The sequence below is a fragment of the Ctenopharyngodon idella genome, chromosome 9 (assembly GCF_019924925.1).
Source record: "Ctenopharyngodon idella isolate HZGC_01 chromosome 9, HZGC01, whole genome shotgun sequence".
In the NCBI taxonomy this organism is placed as follows: domain Eukaryota; kingdom Metazoa; phylum Chordata; class Actinopteri; order Cypriniformes; family Xenocyprididae; genus Ctenopharyngodon; species Ctenopharyngodon idella.
Genome location: NC_067228.1, coordinates 22853572 through 22870806, shown reverse-complemented (window position 1 = coordinate 22870806; position 17235 = coordinate 22853572). Strand labels below are relative to the sequence as shown.

Genomic DNA, 17235 nt, shown 5'->3' with positions numbered 1-17235 from the left:
TGTTCTTGTTTGGTTTGCTGTATTTAATGTCTCATATGGTCTGTCTGTCTTTTAGGGAGCTCGTGTGTGGGTGCGGGATAAGGAGCAGCTCTTGCCCTCCACCGTCAGCTGCTGTGATGACCGGACTCTCATCCTCACCGCAGACTATGGAGAGGTAAGAGAGACCACCTGCTGTGAACTCCTTTTTTAACAAAAAATAATTTACTTACCCTCATGTTGTTCCAAACCTGTATGACTTTCATCTGTGGAACACAAAAGATGATATTGGTCACTATGTGCTTTCATTGTATTGAAAAAAGTTTGAATATTCTTTAAAAATTAGGTCTGAAATAATATGAGAATAAATTATAACAGAACTTTAATTTCTATTTAAGAGCTTTCACCTTTATTTGTGCCATTGTTTCTGGCATTATATTGTTAATAAACTGGATGGCCATCTGTCTGAGAGAGATAAATGTTTCACTGTAAATGTCTTCGATTGTGCGAGGTCCTGCAGGTAAAGCACGTTTGAATTAATCGCAGTTTCTCATTACTTTGATATGAATAGCAGGAATGTCCATAAGGAAGCCAAGTTTAGCCACTGCGTTTAATCAGTATGGCCCTCTGTTAAAGCTTTGTGTCTGGAGGAAATCCTGTTCTCAAAGCACAATAAGAATGCAGGTCAGAATATATTTATCAGATGTGTGTCAACATGTAGCCTGTGTGCTTTGTTCTGGTACTAAAGAATGTAGGAATGTGATATACTGTACAGTTCAGCTCTTATGTTTATATATCTCTTGCAGACTTTGTTTGATCTGTTTTTAATCTCCATCTCTCTCTATTTGTCTACATCTATCTGCCTATAGTATCTCTATTTGTCTCTCTATATTTGTCTTTTGTCTCTTTGTACACTTCAGAGGTTTAGAGTCAGTAAGATTTCTTTTTTTAAAGAAATTAATACTTTTATTAAGTGCACATTTAATTGATCAAAAGTGACGGTAAAGGCATTTATAATGAGACAAAAGACTTCTGTTTCAAATAAATGCTGTTTTTTTTTAACTTTTCATTCACCAAAGAATCCTGAAAAAAAAATAATAATAAATGTTTCTTAAGCACCAAATCAGCATATTAGGATGATTTCTGAAGGACCATGTGACACTGAAGACTGGTGTTCTTTAAAACTATAGTAATATTTCACAATATTACTGTTTTTACTGTATTTTTTTCTCAAATAAATCTTTCAAATCTGTTTCACTATTTGTTTATAATCTACCATTAATCCTGTTTCTATGCCAGATTTAATAGAAAATTGGATTCTTTATAACATTGACAGAACATACAGTATGGACTATTTTGCTAAAGGAAGCTTGCTATGAATCTGCAGGCTTATTAGTGATCGGTGTGTCATTCTGTACATACAGCGCAAATTGATTTCTTACTTACTACTCCGATTCCACATTTACATCAATTCAGACCGATTACTATTTGAATAGATGACTGCTTGAGTATTTCCATAATAGCTTAAACTGGCGGTTTTTCAATTCCAGATTTAATGCGGACTCTAAAATTCATAAATTACTTCCAGTGTGGCCCTGATCAATTTGTGTTTAGACCAAATTCAACCAAGCACACATAATGTGGCCACAGAGGGGCATTCAGAGACTATACCAACCACAGATTATAATGAAAAATGAAATGAAACTCTCATTTTCGACTGTTAACACCCCAGACCGACATTTAGACTCTTACGAGGCTCACAGCATGCAGTGCCTAGCACATAAAACTGCATAGTAAAGTGTAAATGCATGGGACCCCGACACATGTTTTATTTAACAAGCTTACTGTGGCATCCATGGGAAAGCAGGGGTCAGCAGAGATCAGGAGGCTGTGTGTGAGTTCAGTGATGTGTGAAGAGACTGACACTCCACTGACACACCGTTCATGTCTGGGGTTAAAATCATGTCTGTCTATCTTTCTATCAATCATTTGTTCTGTCTATCGTTCGCTCTATCTATCCGTCGTGCTATTGTTTGCTCAATCTCATATGGTCTTTGGTGAAAAAACAATCTTTTTATCTTTATTTTTATTTAAAGTTGGATAGTAACTGATGTATTAATACTGTATAATAAGCCTATTTTTGTAATACTTTTAGACTTGAAATGCTTTTAACACAGTTATCAGCAGTGTGTGTTTATAGACTCTTGGCTTTCACTAAGTCTGTAGTTAGTGTTTTGTAAAGCAAACCCTGTGTTTTTCTGGGATTGCTTTGGGCAGGGTGTGACTCCGCGCTGGTACAGCGGATGGGTTGAGAGAAGACCGTTTCCTGTGAAGAGTATAGCCATTTCAGCTGGCCTCCATCTGTCTGCTCACTACTGGGCCGTCCCTATTGGCCAGGCCCCACCTACCTCATACATATTCATATAGTCCACGCTCAATAATACACAGCAGGGTGTGGCCTTTCAAACACAAAGCCTCATGCAGGACACTTGCACAGAAGGGTAGATCGACAAACTCCTTTTATTACAAACCTTCAATCACTTAACAGTTAATAATTTTGATTATTTACTTCTAATAAGCTGATTCACTATAGAAACAACTTGAAATTAATTAGAATTTTATTGCTTGAGATATACAAGGCAATGATGGACAATGCCTTTAATGTGATTTCTCGCTACAAAATATATTTGCTAATATGTGTATAGTGTAAAATGATCTTTGCTTGAATAAATGATCTTTAGTTTAAATACAGTCCCCAAATGAGACTGCATAGTTTTATATGTAATCATTGTTGTTTAAGTCACCCTGTTTTGGTGCATCCGTCAGCGGCTCTGCCCTCGATGAAAAGGCCACATTAGGAAAACATTGATTGTGCACTTTATAACTCTGGATCAATGGATTTAGCAGATGGTTTCACATGCACATGCACGTTTAGGGGAGTGTGTTGGTGTTCATGTAAGTGCATTGATGTGTGTGTGTACTTAATCTTTGGAAGACCATGAAAGCATTTATTGAATGCTAAGAATTGAGGCATACAGTGCTTACAGGAATGAATATGCTATTTCTCATGCAAGTCATGCAAAATGAAATGAAGATTACCAATGATTCATATTGAGGAAGTCTTGCAGCTGAGGAAGACAGATAAACCGTCATGGACAATGGACAGTTCCGCTAAACAAGTGGAAATTTGATATCTTACAGTGACAGAATACTGGAACACAAATAATAACGTATACAAATTCCAGGAAATTCCATTTTTTTTTTTTTTTAATCCAACACCAGAGCATCATTTTTTCTCAAACTGTCTGCACTGGTTGTTTTTTCTCATTTTTTATTGATGACCTCATCGTCAGGATTCCCAGTTCTCCCAGGGCTGGTCCATTGCTTAGCAACCAGAGGTGATGTTCCCGTCTCCTGGCACACTGTCAACACTGACATCCATTGTCCTGTCTGAACGCCTGTAATGTGCTAATGATGCTATGATAAGCTGACTCCCTGCCATGTGTCAATTTGCTGAGCACAGCAGGACACTATAACCTGGGGCGCAGATGATCATGGATGTTAAATACACTCTTATTCTTACAAAAATGATGACAAGTTGTTTGCATTTGTAACACATGGTCTGTTATTGTAGCTTTCAGCATGAACTGAGTACAAAATGACAGCAGTAGTATTTATATGATAGATTGCATCAGATTTTAAATTCACTATTTATGTTCACTATTTATTTTGTTTCCATCATGCTGCTCAGTCAGTTGTCATGTCCCTCTAATTTTTGTTGTTACATGATCATCAGACATATTGTTGTCTGACAGAGATCACAACCACACAATGGCATATGAAATGTTGCTTTGAGAGTCCAAAAATTCTCAGTGTATGAAAAAAGCTCTGTTATAATTATATTAATTTAAAAGTTTGGTGTTGGTGTGTATATATATATATATTTTATTTATTTATTTATTTATTTATTTATTTATTTATTTATTTATTTTTAAATTTCTGAAAATAAACTCATGTTCACAAAGGGTGCATAAAAATGCAGTAAACACAGTAATGTTGTAAGATATTTATTACAACTTAAAATAATTGTTTTCTATTTGAATATATTTTAAAATGTAATTTGTTCCTGTGTTGTAAAGCTGAATTTTTTCATCATTACTCCAGTCTTCAGTGTCACATGATCCTTCAGAAATCATTCTAATATGCTGATTTGCTGCTCAAGAAACATTTCTTATTATTACTAATGTTGAAAACAGTTGTTCTGCTTAATATTCAAAGTTCAAAAGCACAGCATTTGTTTACAAAGTTGCTTGAATTAACGGGGTATGAGACATCCTTTTTATGGAAGGGCCCCCACCCATAGGGGCCATTTTCCTGGTCATCCTCACGTAATGATGGCCCTGCCTCTCACCACCTCCTGTGAATGTTTGATTTAGACACATTTATTGTCATGTTTAAACTGCCCACTGTGCATGTACTGAGTGTTGTTCCAACCTCCAGGCTGTTTGTTTGCCCTTAGCGGTGGGAGCGAGCATCTTTTTTTCTCATGAATAGGAATTTGGGGAATTCGTCTCCAGATCAACAGGAATGTCTTTTTTAAACATCCTTAACCTCTGTGCTGAATGTTTGCGGATGTATCATATGGCTGGAGCTCATGTATTTTGTGGGTGAAGCGTGTCTGGCGTCCTACTGTGTTGAGAAATGACCCATAGAGAGCAGATTCCTGGTCTGGTCTTAAAGTCGAGGTGTCACACAGTGATAACGTAAACTATGCGACTCATTTACACAGCTATGAGCTGCTCTGCTTTTGCAACAATGACTTCATTATACATAAATGAATCCTGATAAAGTCATAGCGCCCCCTATGGAGTTAATATTGTGCCATAATTAAACAAACAAATCCAGCATTTTGCAAACAAACAAGATCTTCTTTGCAAAGGAAAACTCGACTCGCAAACAAACAGAAAGTGATGTGCAAATACAAAGGTCGGTTTGAGCGAAAACGCAGAGGAGTAACAAATATATGTATTGTTTTACAAATATAAATAAATGAGCCTATATCATATTTCACAAATAAATACAAACCATCCTACAAATGGCATGTAACCTTTGAACAAATACCAAATCTAGTGCATACAAACGCCCACCTGTCTGTTACTATTCTAAAACACTTGCCTTTTTATGAGATCTTGCAGCTTGATTTTCTCACAAATGCAGTTGAGCAACTTCCTCTTCCAAAACAGCAGATGACGCTTTGCTATGGGTCAATGCATTTATTATAATAATAATAATAACAAACTTTATTTTATAGCGCCTTTAAAAGTTGCGCCTCAAAGCGCTTTACAAGATCATACAAATACAATGGAATAGGGGAAATAAAAGATAGAAGCATGCATCAAACACATTTCAAGACATATATATATATATATATATATATATATATATATATATATATATAATATAAGGCTAATAATATAGGCTAGCCTGAAATAAAAGTTTACAAGAAGTTTTCAGCTGACGAAAATGAGTGGTGAACAGGTGAGTATAATGATTTCTGAAGGATCATGTGACACTGAAGCCTGGAGTAATGATGCTGAAAATTCAGCTTTGATCACAGAAATAAATTACATTTTGAAATATACAACAGAAACCAGTTACTTTAAATTGCAATAATATTTCACAGTATTACTGTTTTTACTGTATTTTTGATCAAATAAATACAGCCTTGGTGAGATTAAGAGACTGCTTTCAAAACATTAAAAAAACCCTTAATGTTTCCAAAGTTTTGACTGGTACTGTACATGCAGTGAAGATAATCAATGTAAGCGTTGCCTGAACCAAATTTGTATGGCTATTATTAATGAAAATGAAAAGACGCAGATTGGTGTTTTATAGCATGTTTTGTATAACATATTGCTTGCGATTATACATACAGAGAGAACCGGAGTAGCCAGAGCGAGCCGAGTGATGTTATGAAGATTGCTGCTGTTGCATTTTGTAGATAATGTCGAATTACCAAATTTTGCGTACTTGATACTCACCTGTTCACTACTAATTTTCGTCAACTGTAAACTCCTTGTAAACTTATTTTCTATACGTGATTATTTTTGTTTTATATATGTCTTGAAATGTGTTTTGATTTACATTTCTATCTTTTATTTCCCCTATTCCATAGTATTTTATTTGTATGTTCTTGTAAAGCGCTTTGAGATGCAACTTTTAAAGGTACTATAAAATAAAGTTTATAATTATTATTATAAACGCATGTTTCAGGGCTTCTCTCAGGAGACTAGCGTAAATTGACCCATAGCAAAGCGCCATCTGCTGGTTTGGAAGAGAAAGTTGCTCAACTACATTTGTGAGAAAATCAAGCCGAGAGATCTCATAAAAAGGCCAAGTGTTTTAGAATCGTAACAGACAGGTGTGCCTATGTATGCACTAGATTTGGTATTTGTTCAAAGGTTACATGCCATTTGTAGGATGGTTTGTATTTATTTGTGAAATATGATGTAGGCTCATTTATTTATATTTGTAAAACAATACATATATTTGTTACTCCTCTGCGTTTTCGCTCAAACTGACCTTTGTATTTGCACATCACTTTCTGTTTGTTTGCGAGTCGAGTTTTCCTTTGCAAAGCAGATCGTGTTTGTTAGCAAAATGTTGGATTTGTTTGTTTAATTATGACACAATATTAACTCCATAGGCCCCCTGGAATGAACTCACAACGATTCCAACCCGAAACTCTTATTTGATAAACAGAGCCTCAGGTGATACTTCACATCATATCTCTATATACAGATCACATTAGCTCAGGTGGGGGCGGTGATTCTGTCAAAGTGCTGTTTTCTTCCTGTCATGTCTGATCAATGAATCTCATCTGTCTGGAGACAGGCCTGACGAGCCACAATGATAAGATCATTATTGTATGACATCATTGAATTTTAGTGGCACTTTTTGCTAATGGATTTGTCATCGATCTCAGTTACAAGAATAACTATGACCTACACGCTTCGAAAGACGCATTCAACACAATTTTAAGATATTAAACTAGAATTCTTTGTTCTGAGTGATTTTTTTTTTGTTTTTGTTCTTCACTGGTTTTATCGTCTACTGGTTAAATCCAGTCCAATTTCCAGGTCCATACCACAAATATTGTTATATAAGTATTATTAAAGCTGCTGTCTGTAACTTTTTTTTGGTTAAAAATGATCCAAAATCAATTATTGAGCAAGTACATAAACAGCCAGTGTTCTAAACTATCTCCTCACCTTAGCCTGATTCACAACGGTAAGCTTGTAATAATGTTTTATAATTCAGGTGGTACTGGTGGGTTTTCACGGGAAATTCGAGCATGTCGCCGTTTGTCTTTGCGTCACGTCTGTTTACATAAAGAACGAGTCCCAGCTAGTAGGCTACATCGCATGTGAGGCGGATCATTTATAGTCTTTTCTCACAGCAGCTGCAATAATTAAACTTATTTTGATGGCGGATTGTATGGTATGACAAATTAACGTTAGTGATTAGACTGTACAGAAATTGAAATCTACAGCTAACGCTAATACACACTAAATACACATAGTCACGCAATGCTGATGTTGTGAACATTAACCATTTGAGAACAAATTATAACAATAATAATAATTTGCACAGTTTGATGTGATTTGAGCTAAGCGATCGTTAGATTTAATCACGATTGGTAGTGCGATTTATTGTAATGCTTTTTTTCCCTCAGTTAGTCAGAACAAAAGTGGCAGACATGATACTTCCCTGTTCAGATGACATTTTCCGGTGAAAATTCTTACTTTGGTCATACTTCAAGACTACAATCTGTGATTCCGCAGTACAATGTCCACACCGGTGCGGTGACTGACACCAAACATTCGCTTCATCTGCGCTGAGGAGCCGTGCCGATGCACAACCCACGTACATGTAACTGCAATTGCCGGTTTCAAACAGAGATGGCGACAAAGAGGCAAAACTTATGGACTGCAGCTTTAATATAGTTTTAATGTATTTATTAATATTTTCAATATAGCTTTTATTTTTATATTTTCAGTTTTCATTTTAATTTTGGTTTGTTTTAGTAATTTTATGTGCTTTTGTCATTTTTATTTGCATTTCAATATTTCTATTTAGCTATAATTTGCAATTTCAAATTTAGTTTTAGTAAATTTAGTGCTTCAACTTATTTTATTTCAGTTAGTTGCCGAGGCAAAAATTTCTTTACAGTAGGAGGACAGACAGGAAATCATAGGAGACGAGAGAGGGGAATTGGACTGGTAAAGAAGAACCTTGAGCCGGGACTCGAACTCGGGTCACTCGAAGTGTAACTACACCATATTTTGGAGCATATGTCAATGCCTCAAACAAAATTAAATTTTTTTTTTTTTTTTTATAATTTTTATTAGATTTGTTTTAATTCTTTTTTATTTCAGTTTTATTTTGAGTTAACAAAAAAGAAACAAAAACAAACTTTTTTTTTATTAGTTATAGTTGTATTAGTTTTGTTAAGGTTTTAGTTAGGGTTAGCTGGTGCTCAATAACAACACTGAGCACAAACAGTGAGGGTCAAATGTGGGAGTTAAATACTACAGTTTTGCTTAAAGTTTAATGTCCTAACCTTAAATATGAACAACACCTTAGCAAGCAGCACAACTAATTAAATGTTGTCTGCCTAATTAGCAGACTTTGGTTGTCTAAAGCCCCATGATGCTTTGCGCAAATTATGGGAGTAACTTCCATTAAACCGTAAGCAATCAGCAAAATTTTACAGATCATCATTCAAACTGAAGGTTCATTCTTTGTAGTGCAGACTTATGATTTAAAATGTTTTGTTTCAGTCTTTTTGAGTGGAAATTCCCCAAAGTGCTTCCCATAATTTAAAATGCAGTATGCTTGTTAGGAAAAAGGTGGATAAGAAGATAAGTAACATTGTCTCTCTCTGTCTGTAGTTTAACCCAGTGTTCACTGATCTCTCTTCTAATACAATATGAGCAATTATTTGGGAATCTACTTGAAGATTTGTGTAGGATGTGTTTCCAAACTCAAAGCAAATTTCAATGGGTGAGTTACTTGTGCATCAGTGAATAATGACAGTGCATTACTATAGATACACAAGATAATGTCTGTATGACTCAGCAAACAAATCTTAAGAAATCCTCAACGTCAGTTAAGAAGGTTAAAAAAAAAATGGTTCAAATGCGATGTGCAATGAAGATGTCAGCCTTGTGATCCAGCATGATGAAGCGTGTCCAAAGATTTCTGAGGACAAGTCTTGGAGGAAGCACTCAGGACAATGAAAGTGAGAGGAGCACTGTGAGGATTTCATGGCGGGTATGGTTTCAGGAATGTGAAACAACTTGGCAGAAAGATTAAGCAGGCCCGGACAAATTAGTAAGACAAGCTACAGGCCCACATGTATACTGTAAATGAGCCCTGTCTGAGTGCACTATTGCTTCATAGCAGCATAAATCACAGCTAATTTCTTCATACATTGGATTCCTGAAGTGCCGTTTGAGAATGCATATTGAGTTATGTTAGTAGTAGCTGATGTACCTGTACTTTTTGGTTAATCTGAAAGCACTAAATCTAATGTTCCCAGCTGATCCTCCTCTGACAGCCCTGTATAGTATGTGTTGATAATGACATGGGTGTGTGTTTTTGTGTGTTGAAGGTGATAACTCTGGATCAGGGTGAGGTGAACAGGCTCAAGGTTTTCCCCATGCATCCCACCAGCATCAGTGGAGTGGAGGACATGTCCACTCTGGCCGAGTTACATGAGGCCGCCATCATGCACAACCTCTTTCTTCGCTACCAGAAGGACCTCATTTATGTAAGTTTCTTTTTTGCAATGCACGCACACACAGATGTTGGGTTTCCAATGATTTTTATACGGTACCAACTGTATATTCAATCCCCTAACCCTACCCCTACCCCTAAACACAACCCTCACAGAAAACATTTTTACATTTTTTAAAAAATATCACTTAGTATGATTTATAAGCTGTTTTCCTCATGGGGACCTCCACAAAGTCAAAAATAGGGTTTACCAGGACCCCACACACGCACACACACACTAATTCTGTTTATTCAATTCAAATGGGATTTTGGAATTTGCAGTGTTTTCATGTAAACAAGGGAACATTTTGTACTTTGAGAAGTCTTGTGCCTCAAAAGAACTTTGTTCTGTGAAGCTTTAATTGTGTTTATTCTGAGCTTAACGCTGTGTAAAATTTTCCATGTATCAACAATAAGCATAAAATAAATGGAGCAAATATTGATGGCTATCCATTTTGTTTATTCTTCCCAAGAAATTGTTGATGATGACTGGTTTTACTAAAATTTCTAAAAAAAATTTAAAAGCAGTTTTTCTGCTTACATGGTCTTCTCATTTTTATTTCCTCTGAAGATAGTTTTATCAGTCTGAAACTACTTAGCATTCATGCTTCATGATTTTTTCCTATTAACATTATTATTATATTATCAATATTATTATATATTATATATTATTATAATATGATTATATTATATTATTATATGTTATTATATTATTATATTCATCAGCACTTGGAAACTTTTGAACCATTAAAGGGTTAGTTCACCCAAAAATAAAAATTCTGTCATTAATTACTCACCCTCATGCCGTTCCACACCCGTGAGACCTTCGTTAATCTTCGGAACACAAATTGAGATATTTTTGTTGAAGTCCGATGGCTCAGTGAGGCCTGCATAGCCAGCAATGACATTTCCTCTCTCAAGATCCATAAATGTACTAAAAACATATTTAAATCAGTTCATGTGAGTACATTGTTTCAATGTTAGTATTATAAAGCGACAAGAATATTTTTGGTGTGGCAAAAAAAACAAAATAACGACTTATATAGTGATGGCCGATTTCAAAACACTGCTTCAGGAAGCTTTGGAGCATAATGAATCAGCGTATCGAATCATGATTCGAATCACGTGTCAAACCGTCAAACTGCTGAAATCACGTGATTTTGGCGCTCCGAACCGCTGATTCGACACGCTGATTCATAACGCTCCGAAGTTTCCTGAAGCAGTGTTTTGAAATCCGCCATCACCATATAAGTCGTTATTTTGGTTTTTTGGCGCACCAAAAATATTCTCGTCGCTTTATAATATTAATATTGAACCACTGTACTCACATGAACTGATTTAAATATGTTTTTAGTACCTTTACGGATCTTGAGAGAGGAAATGTCATTGCTCCCTATGTAGGCCTCACTGAGCCATCGGATTTCAACAAAAATATCTCAGTTTGCGTTCCGAAGATTAACGAAGGTCTTACGGGTGTGGAACGGCATGAGGGTGAGTAATAAATGACAGAATTTTCATTTTTGGGTGAACTAACCCTTTAATGATACAATACAAAATACTTTCATGGATTCTTTTTCCCAGATGAGTGGCGTTAGAGTCAAAGTTAGTTAAAGTGTCTATTGGGCAGGAAAAGTTCAAATGTCTCTGGAGTTTTAACAAAATCTCCATTTCCATATATACTTTGTTCAACATCAAAAATATAAACAGTGTAAGTATAATATAACAGTGTAAAAATATAACAGTGTAACCTGTATCTTCTTATTGTTGTTCATTCTACCTTGCAGACTAACATTGGCTCCATCCTAGCGGCCGTGAACCCTTATAAGCAGATATCAGGACTGTATGACACCGAGGCAGTGGATGTGTACAGCAGACATCATCTGGGTGAACTACCTCCACACATCTTTGCTGTGGCCAACGAGTGTTACCGCTGCCTGTGGAAGAGACACGACAGTCAGTGTGTGCTGATCAGGTAATGTGCTGCTGCTTCTTTTAAAAGCATCACATTGATTGTATTATTGATTGTATTATTATATTTCAAAGGAATTAAATTGTAATTTTGATGCAGTATTCAGTGCTCTTTGTGGTCGCCAATGCTTGATAAGTATCAGAAGGTCATCGACGTGATCTGAGTCGGTCATAAGTAGTCAGACGCTGCAATATTTTCAAACCTATTTGATATTATGGCCACGTGATCTTGTAGTGTGTGCAATGCATCGATAAGGTGGAACTAATCCAGCCAATCACAGTGCAGATGGTATAAGCGGAAAATTTGTCGTAATCACTTGCGGAAAGTTCTCACGTGAATCACGTGAGAAAAGTTTTTTTTCGCTGTTGGTCGGGACTACCTCTTGACCAAATGTCTTGTAGTTTGTACACCTCATCAGAGTTGTGTTGTGTAGTGTGTGCGCTGCTATAACAACACAACGACAGATGACAAGGAATCTTGTTGTGTAGTGTAAGCACCACAGCAATTCAGAGTGGAGTGATTGGGTGTTTGTGCAAAGTCTTTATATGGTATTTGACCATCTTAATAAAACCTTTCAAATTGTAGGGAGTTAACAGCATTGTGAGAGTATGCACAGTTCTAAGGGCACCACAGACTGCACAGGGAACAAGTGTAGATCAATATATCACTTCACTGGACATGGAGAAAGAAATTTATCCTCCTAAAATTTACACATTACACCTTTAAATGTGGTGAAAAGGAATTCAGGGAATTCACCATTCAGGAGTAGATATTATTAATGTAGGGGTTTCGGCTATGATGGGTGACGCAGTTTGTATTCATTTAAATATACACTACAGTTCAAAAGATTTTTGTTTTTTAAAGAAATTAATAATTTTATTTAGCAAGGATGCATTAAATTGATCAAAAGTGAAAGTAAATATTGTTACAGAAAGTTTATAATGTTATAGAAGATTTCTGTTCCAAATAAATGCTGAACTTCATCAAAGAATCCTGATTGTATCACAAATGTATCACGGTTTCCAAAAAAATATTAAGCAGCACAACTGTTTTCAACATTGATAATGATAAGAAATGTTTCTTGAGCAGCAAATCAACATATTAGATTGATTTCTGAAGGATCATGTGACACTGAAGACTGGAGTAATGATGCTGAAATGCTGAATGATGCCTGCCATCACAGGAATAAACTACATTTTTAATTATAGTAAAACAGTTATTTTAATTTTTTATTTCACAATATTACTGTTTAGACTTGGTGAGCATAAGAGACTTCTTTCAAAAACTTTTTAATGGTTGTGATATTTTTACTTATAAGTATATGTTACAATATGCAAAACATATAAAACTACAGACAAAAGTGTGCTTGTGTGTTTACTGTATGCTTCATGTGTATGTGTTCTCAGTGGAGAGAGTGGTGCTGGGAAGACAGAAAGCACCAAACTGCTGCTGAAGTTCCTGTCTGTCATGAGTCAGAACTCCACAGGCTCTCCGCTGTCAGAGAGGACCACCAGGGTGGAGCAGGCCATTGTACAGAGCAGGTCATACACACACACACACACACACACACACGCACACACGCACGCACGCACGCACACACACACTATACTTCGACACATTGTTGTATCTCTTTCCATTTTAACACCTGTTCTTTCTCTTCTCCAGTCCAATAATGGAAGCGTTTGGAAATGCTAAAACCGTTTACAACAACAACTCCAGTCGCTTTGGCAAGTTCATTCAGCTTCACTTCTCTCAGAGTGGAAATATTCAGGGCGGCTGTATTATTGATTATTTACTTGAAAAGGTATCTTTTATTTACTCTTTTTTTTATTTATAGCCATTTATAGACCTGCAGATCAGCAGTTGTATTAAATGCTTTGTGCTTTAAAAATGTCATAACATTCCAGAATCGAGTTGTGCGACAGAATCCAGGAGAGAGGAACTATCATATTTTCTATGCGTTGTTGTCCGGTGCTAAGCATGAGCACAGAGGTGAGATTTTATCTTTTTACACACTTCAACTTTAAACAAGCTGAATCTTTCTCTCTGGCCATTGTGTTGCGATATAACGCTGTGTTCTCATCCTCAGAAATGTACATGCTGGCTGATTCTCCCGAGGCGTATCATTACCTCAGCCAGTCTGGCTGTGTGAAAGACAGAAGCTTGGATGACAAACACCTCTATGATAGTGTGATGGTCAGTCAATATTTTGCATTCTCTGTGTTTGACAGCATTCTTGACTCTCAGACAATTGCTTGTCTCAGACACACACAGAGGTTAATGCCATGCAATTGGGCTTTAATAAATATTCCACTAGAGGGCACCACATCATCTCTTTTCTGTAGTTAAAGGGTTAGTTCACCCAAAAATGAAAATTCTGTCATCATTTACTCACCCTCATGTTCTATTTTCTTTAATGACTGTAGGAAGCATTGAAGGTGATGGAATTCACGGAAGAAGAGATCCGTGACGTCTTCAAGCTGCTGTCTGGGGTCTTACAGATCGGCAACATTGAGTTCATGACTGCAGGGGGTGCTCAGATCACCACTAAAGGAGGTTCGATACAGATCAGCGTTTGTCTTTAGTGTCACATGATCCTTTAGAAATCATTCTAAAATGCTGATTTGGTGCTCAAGAAACATTTCTTCGTATTATTAATGTTAAAAACAGTTATACTGCTTTCTTTCTCAGGATTCTTTGATGAATAGAAAGTTAATTATTTATTTGAAATAAAAATATTTTGTAACATTATGTCTTTACTGTTACGTTTGATCAATGTATGCATCCTTTATAAATAAAAGCATTCATTTGTTAAAAAAAAAAAAAAAACCAAACTTTTGAACAGTTGCAGGTTTGACTATGATTCTTTATTTTATGTTTGCGATGCATCCTGAAATCTGAAATTTCGGTCACCGTTTGATCCAATTTGATTTTTTGGAACATTTTATAATTATTTTCAAAAATATGCTGAAGACATAAATTTAACTGAAGAGTCAATTTGCTCTTTGAATATTGACAAAATAATAAATATTAAATATTATGTCAGTATTTAAATTTGGATAAGATATTTATGTACATTTAATACTGATCTAATAAAAAAATAATAAATAATATCATATCATGATGGAAAATTTACTAAATGTATATTTGTGACCCTGGACCATAAAACCAGTCATAAGGGTAAATTTTTTGAAATTGAGATTTATACACCATCTGAAATCTGAACAAATAAGCTTTCCATTGATGTATAATTTGTTAGGATAGGACAATATTTAGCTGAGATACAACTATTTGAAAATCTGGAATCTGAGGGTGCAAAAAAATCTAAATATTGAGAAAATCGCATTTAAAGTTGTCCAAATGAAGTCCTTAGCAATGCATATCCACTCACAAAAATAACATTTTTGATATATTTGCGGTAGGAAATTTAAAAAATATCTTCATGGAACATGATAATATTATCATCCCAATGATTTTTGGCATAAAAGAAAAATCGATAATTTTGACCCATACAATGTATTGTTGGCTATTGCTACAAATATACCCGTGCGACTTATGACTGGTTTTGTGGTCCAGGGTCACATATAAATGTATGTGTATATATTTTGTACATGGTAATAATAACCATTGAAGACCATCCATAACTATGTATGCATACACACTTTCCACAGTTGTGAAGGCTTATGCAGTGTGTTTATTTGAATGACAGTGGTCAGTGTCGTCAGTGATCTGCTGGGACTCGACTCCTTTCAGCTGTCTGAGGTTCTGACACAGCGGTCCATGATCCTGCGAGGAGAAGAAATTTGCTCACCGCTCACTGTGGAACAGGTAAGGAACCAGGACATCCATCCATTTTTACGATGTTGTATATTGTTACTGGCATGTCTAGGAATAAGATCTCTGTTTAAATCTGGTTTATTTACATCTTAGCATAAGTTTGGGCAGTGATTTCAAAAAGTCTTATATTTCTGGTACAGATTTTTTTTTGTTTGTTTTACCCTTCATGTTGTATCATGTCAGGGCATGTCTGTGCTCTGCCCTCAGTGTGTCCAGAGACAAGTTCCTTTCCCTGCATCCCTACACTCACCCCAGATTTAATGACAGACTGTCATTAAAAAACATGCTCACACTCATACGCCTGTGTAGAAAGTGTCTTTGCGTGACTTGGTACCATTTCCTGTTTTTTTGTCCCCTTGGATTCCTGCTATAATAACTCAGTGATAAAGATCTCATGAGAAAAAACACAATAGAGGCAGAGTGTGGAGACGGCGGTTAGCAGCCGCCTAATGGGGGCAGCCTACCACACAAATATGCACGGTAAACACAAGAGACAGTCAGTTTAGCTATAGTGCAGAGCTTTAAAATGAACTCTTAAGAATTCCTCTTTCCCGCAATGAAAGTTCATGGTCAAGTGAATAAAGATCAAAGGCTTGTTTTTTGTATTTGGAAACTGGTTTGAAAAAGAGAGCTATACCAATGGGGGGAAAGGGGAGAAAGTGTGTGCATGCGAAGAATAAAAATACCCCAACCCACATTATCCCATAAATCTCGTCCAGCATGTAGAACTGGCCCTGGCCTTTGTGACCAACTCGGTAGAAACACACAAGCAATCTTTTCATGAACAAAGACAATGGCCACTAACTCCAGCCTGTGTCAGCGGTCATAAAGCAGGGCCACGTCTTAATGGAGGCCCTTATTCCTCCTCCTCTTTTTCTCATAATGCACTAACACAGTGGCCAGGACCTCAACAGCTGCCATTGGACGTATCCTGCACAAACAGCCATTCTTTCAGGTCTTTCTGATGGAGCCAACACACTGTTCAGAATCAGGCAGAAGTGTCTCTGTCTGATGAATTATAGTGTTGCTGAAACAATAGACGGGAGTTTGGTGTTCTTAGGAATAGCAGAGGCTAATTTGTGGTTATTAACTTTCTCCCTTCTGTAATCTAGTAATAGCAGCTCAGGGTTATTGCTGGGTTTATGAGTTAAACTGAAACTCCAGAAGCAGATATTTCTCAAGAGCTTCCTCAGTTTTCATCACTTTTACAAAATGAATTGGTTGGGAAGTTTTAGTGGATGTACTGTATAAAGTCAGTTCTGACAGTGAGTATCTGTATCCCTGCACCAGTGTAGTTCATCACATTAACATGAACATGTTCCACTACTGTTTGACAACCAGAAATAATTTTTATCTTCCTTTTGAGTATAATTTAAAAACCATTGGGTGGTTTAAATGTGGCTTAAGTGTCCAAATACGTATTGGGGCCACTGTATTTTATCCAATCTCAGCTATAAATCAGGAAAGACATGCATTGTTTTCAAACTACGCACTCGTGGCACGTTTATAGAGAGTAAAAACCCTGCAAATTCATTCCAAAAAGTTTTTTTTTTTCATGATGTTGAAATGCAAATAGATCTTTTTGTGTTTTGTAATAATCTCTAGAGACATTG

At 36.2% G+C, this 17235-nt stretch overlaps 1 protein-coding gene across 1 annotated transcript in view; it reads left to right on the top strand.

Moving 5' to 3' along the window:
- The window catches only part of myo10l3 (myosin X, like 3), an 81452-nt gene that overhangs the window by 19038 nt on the left and 45179 nt on the right, over positions 1-17235 (top strand). Inside the window, exons 2-10 of the mRNA XM_051904621.1 lie at positions 56-154; positions 9653-9811; positions 11601-11788; positions 13192-13326; positions 13451-13589; positions 13693-13777; positions 13875-13981; positions 14212-14341; positions 15495-15613. Of these exons, the coding sequence (XP_051760581.1) occupies positions 56-154; positions 9653-9811; positions 11601-11788; positions 13192-13326; positions 13451-13589; positions 13693-13777; positions 13875-13981; positions 14212-14341; positions 15495-15613 (1161 nt within the window). The remainder of the gene's footprint in view (positions 1-55; positions 155-9652; positions 9812-11600; positions 11789-13191; positions 13327-13450; positions 13590-13692; positions 13778-13874; positions 13982-14211; positions 14342-15494; positions 15614-17235) is intronic.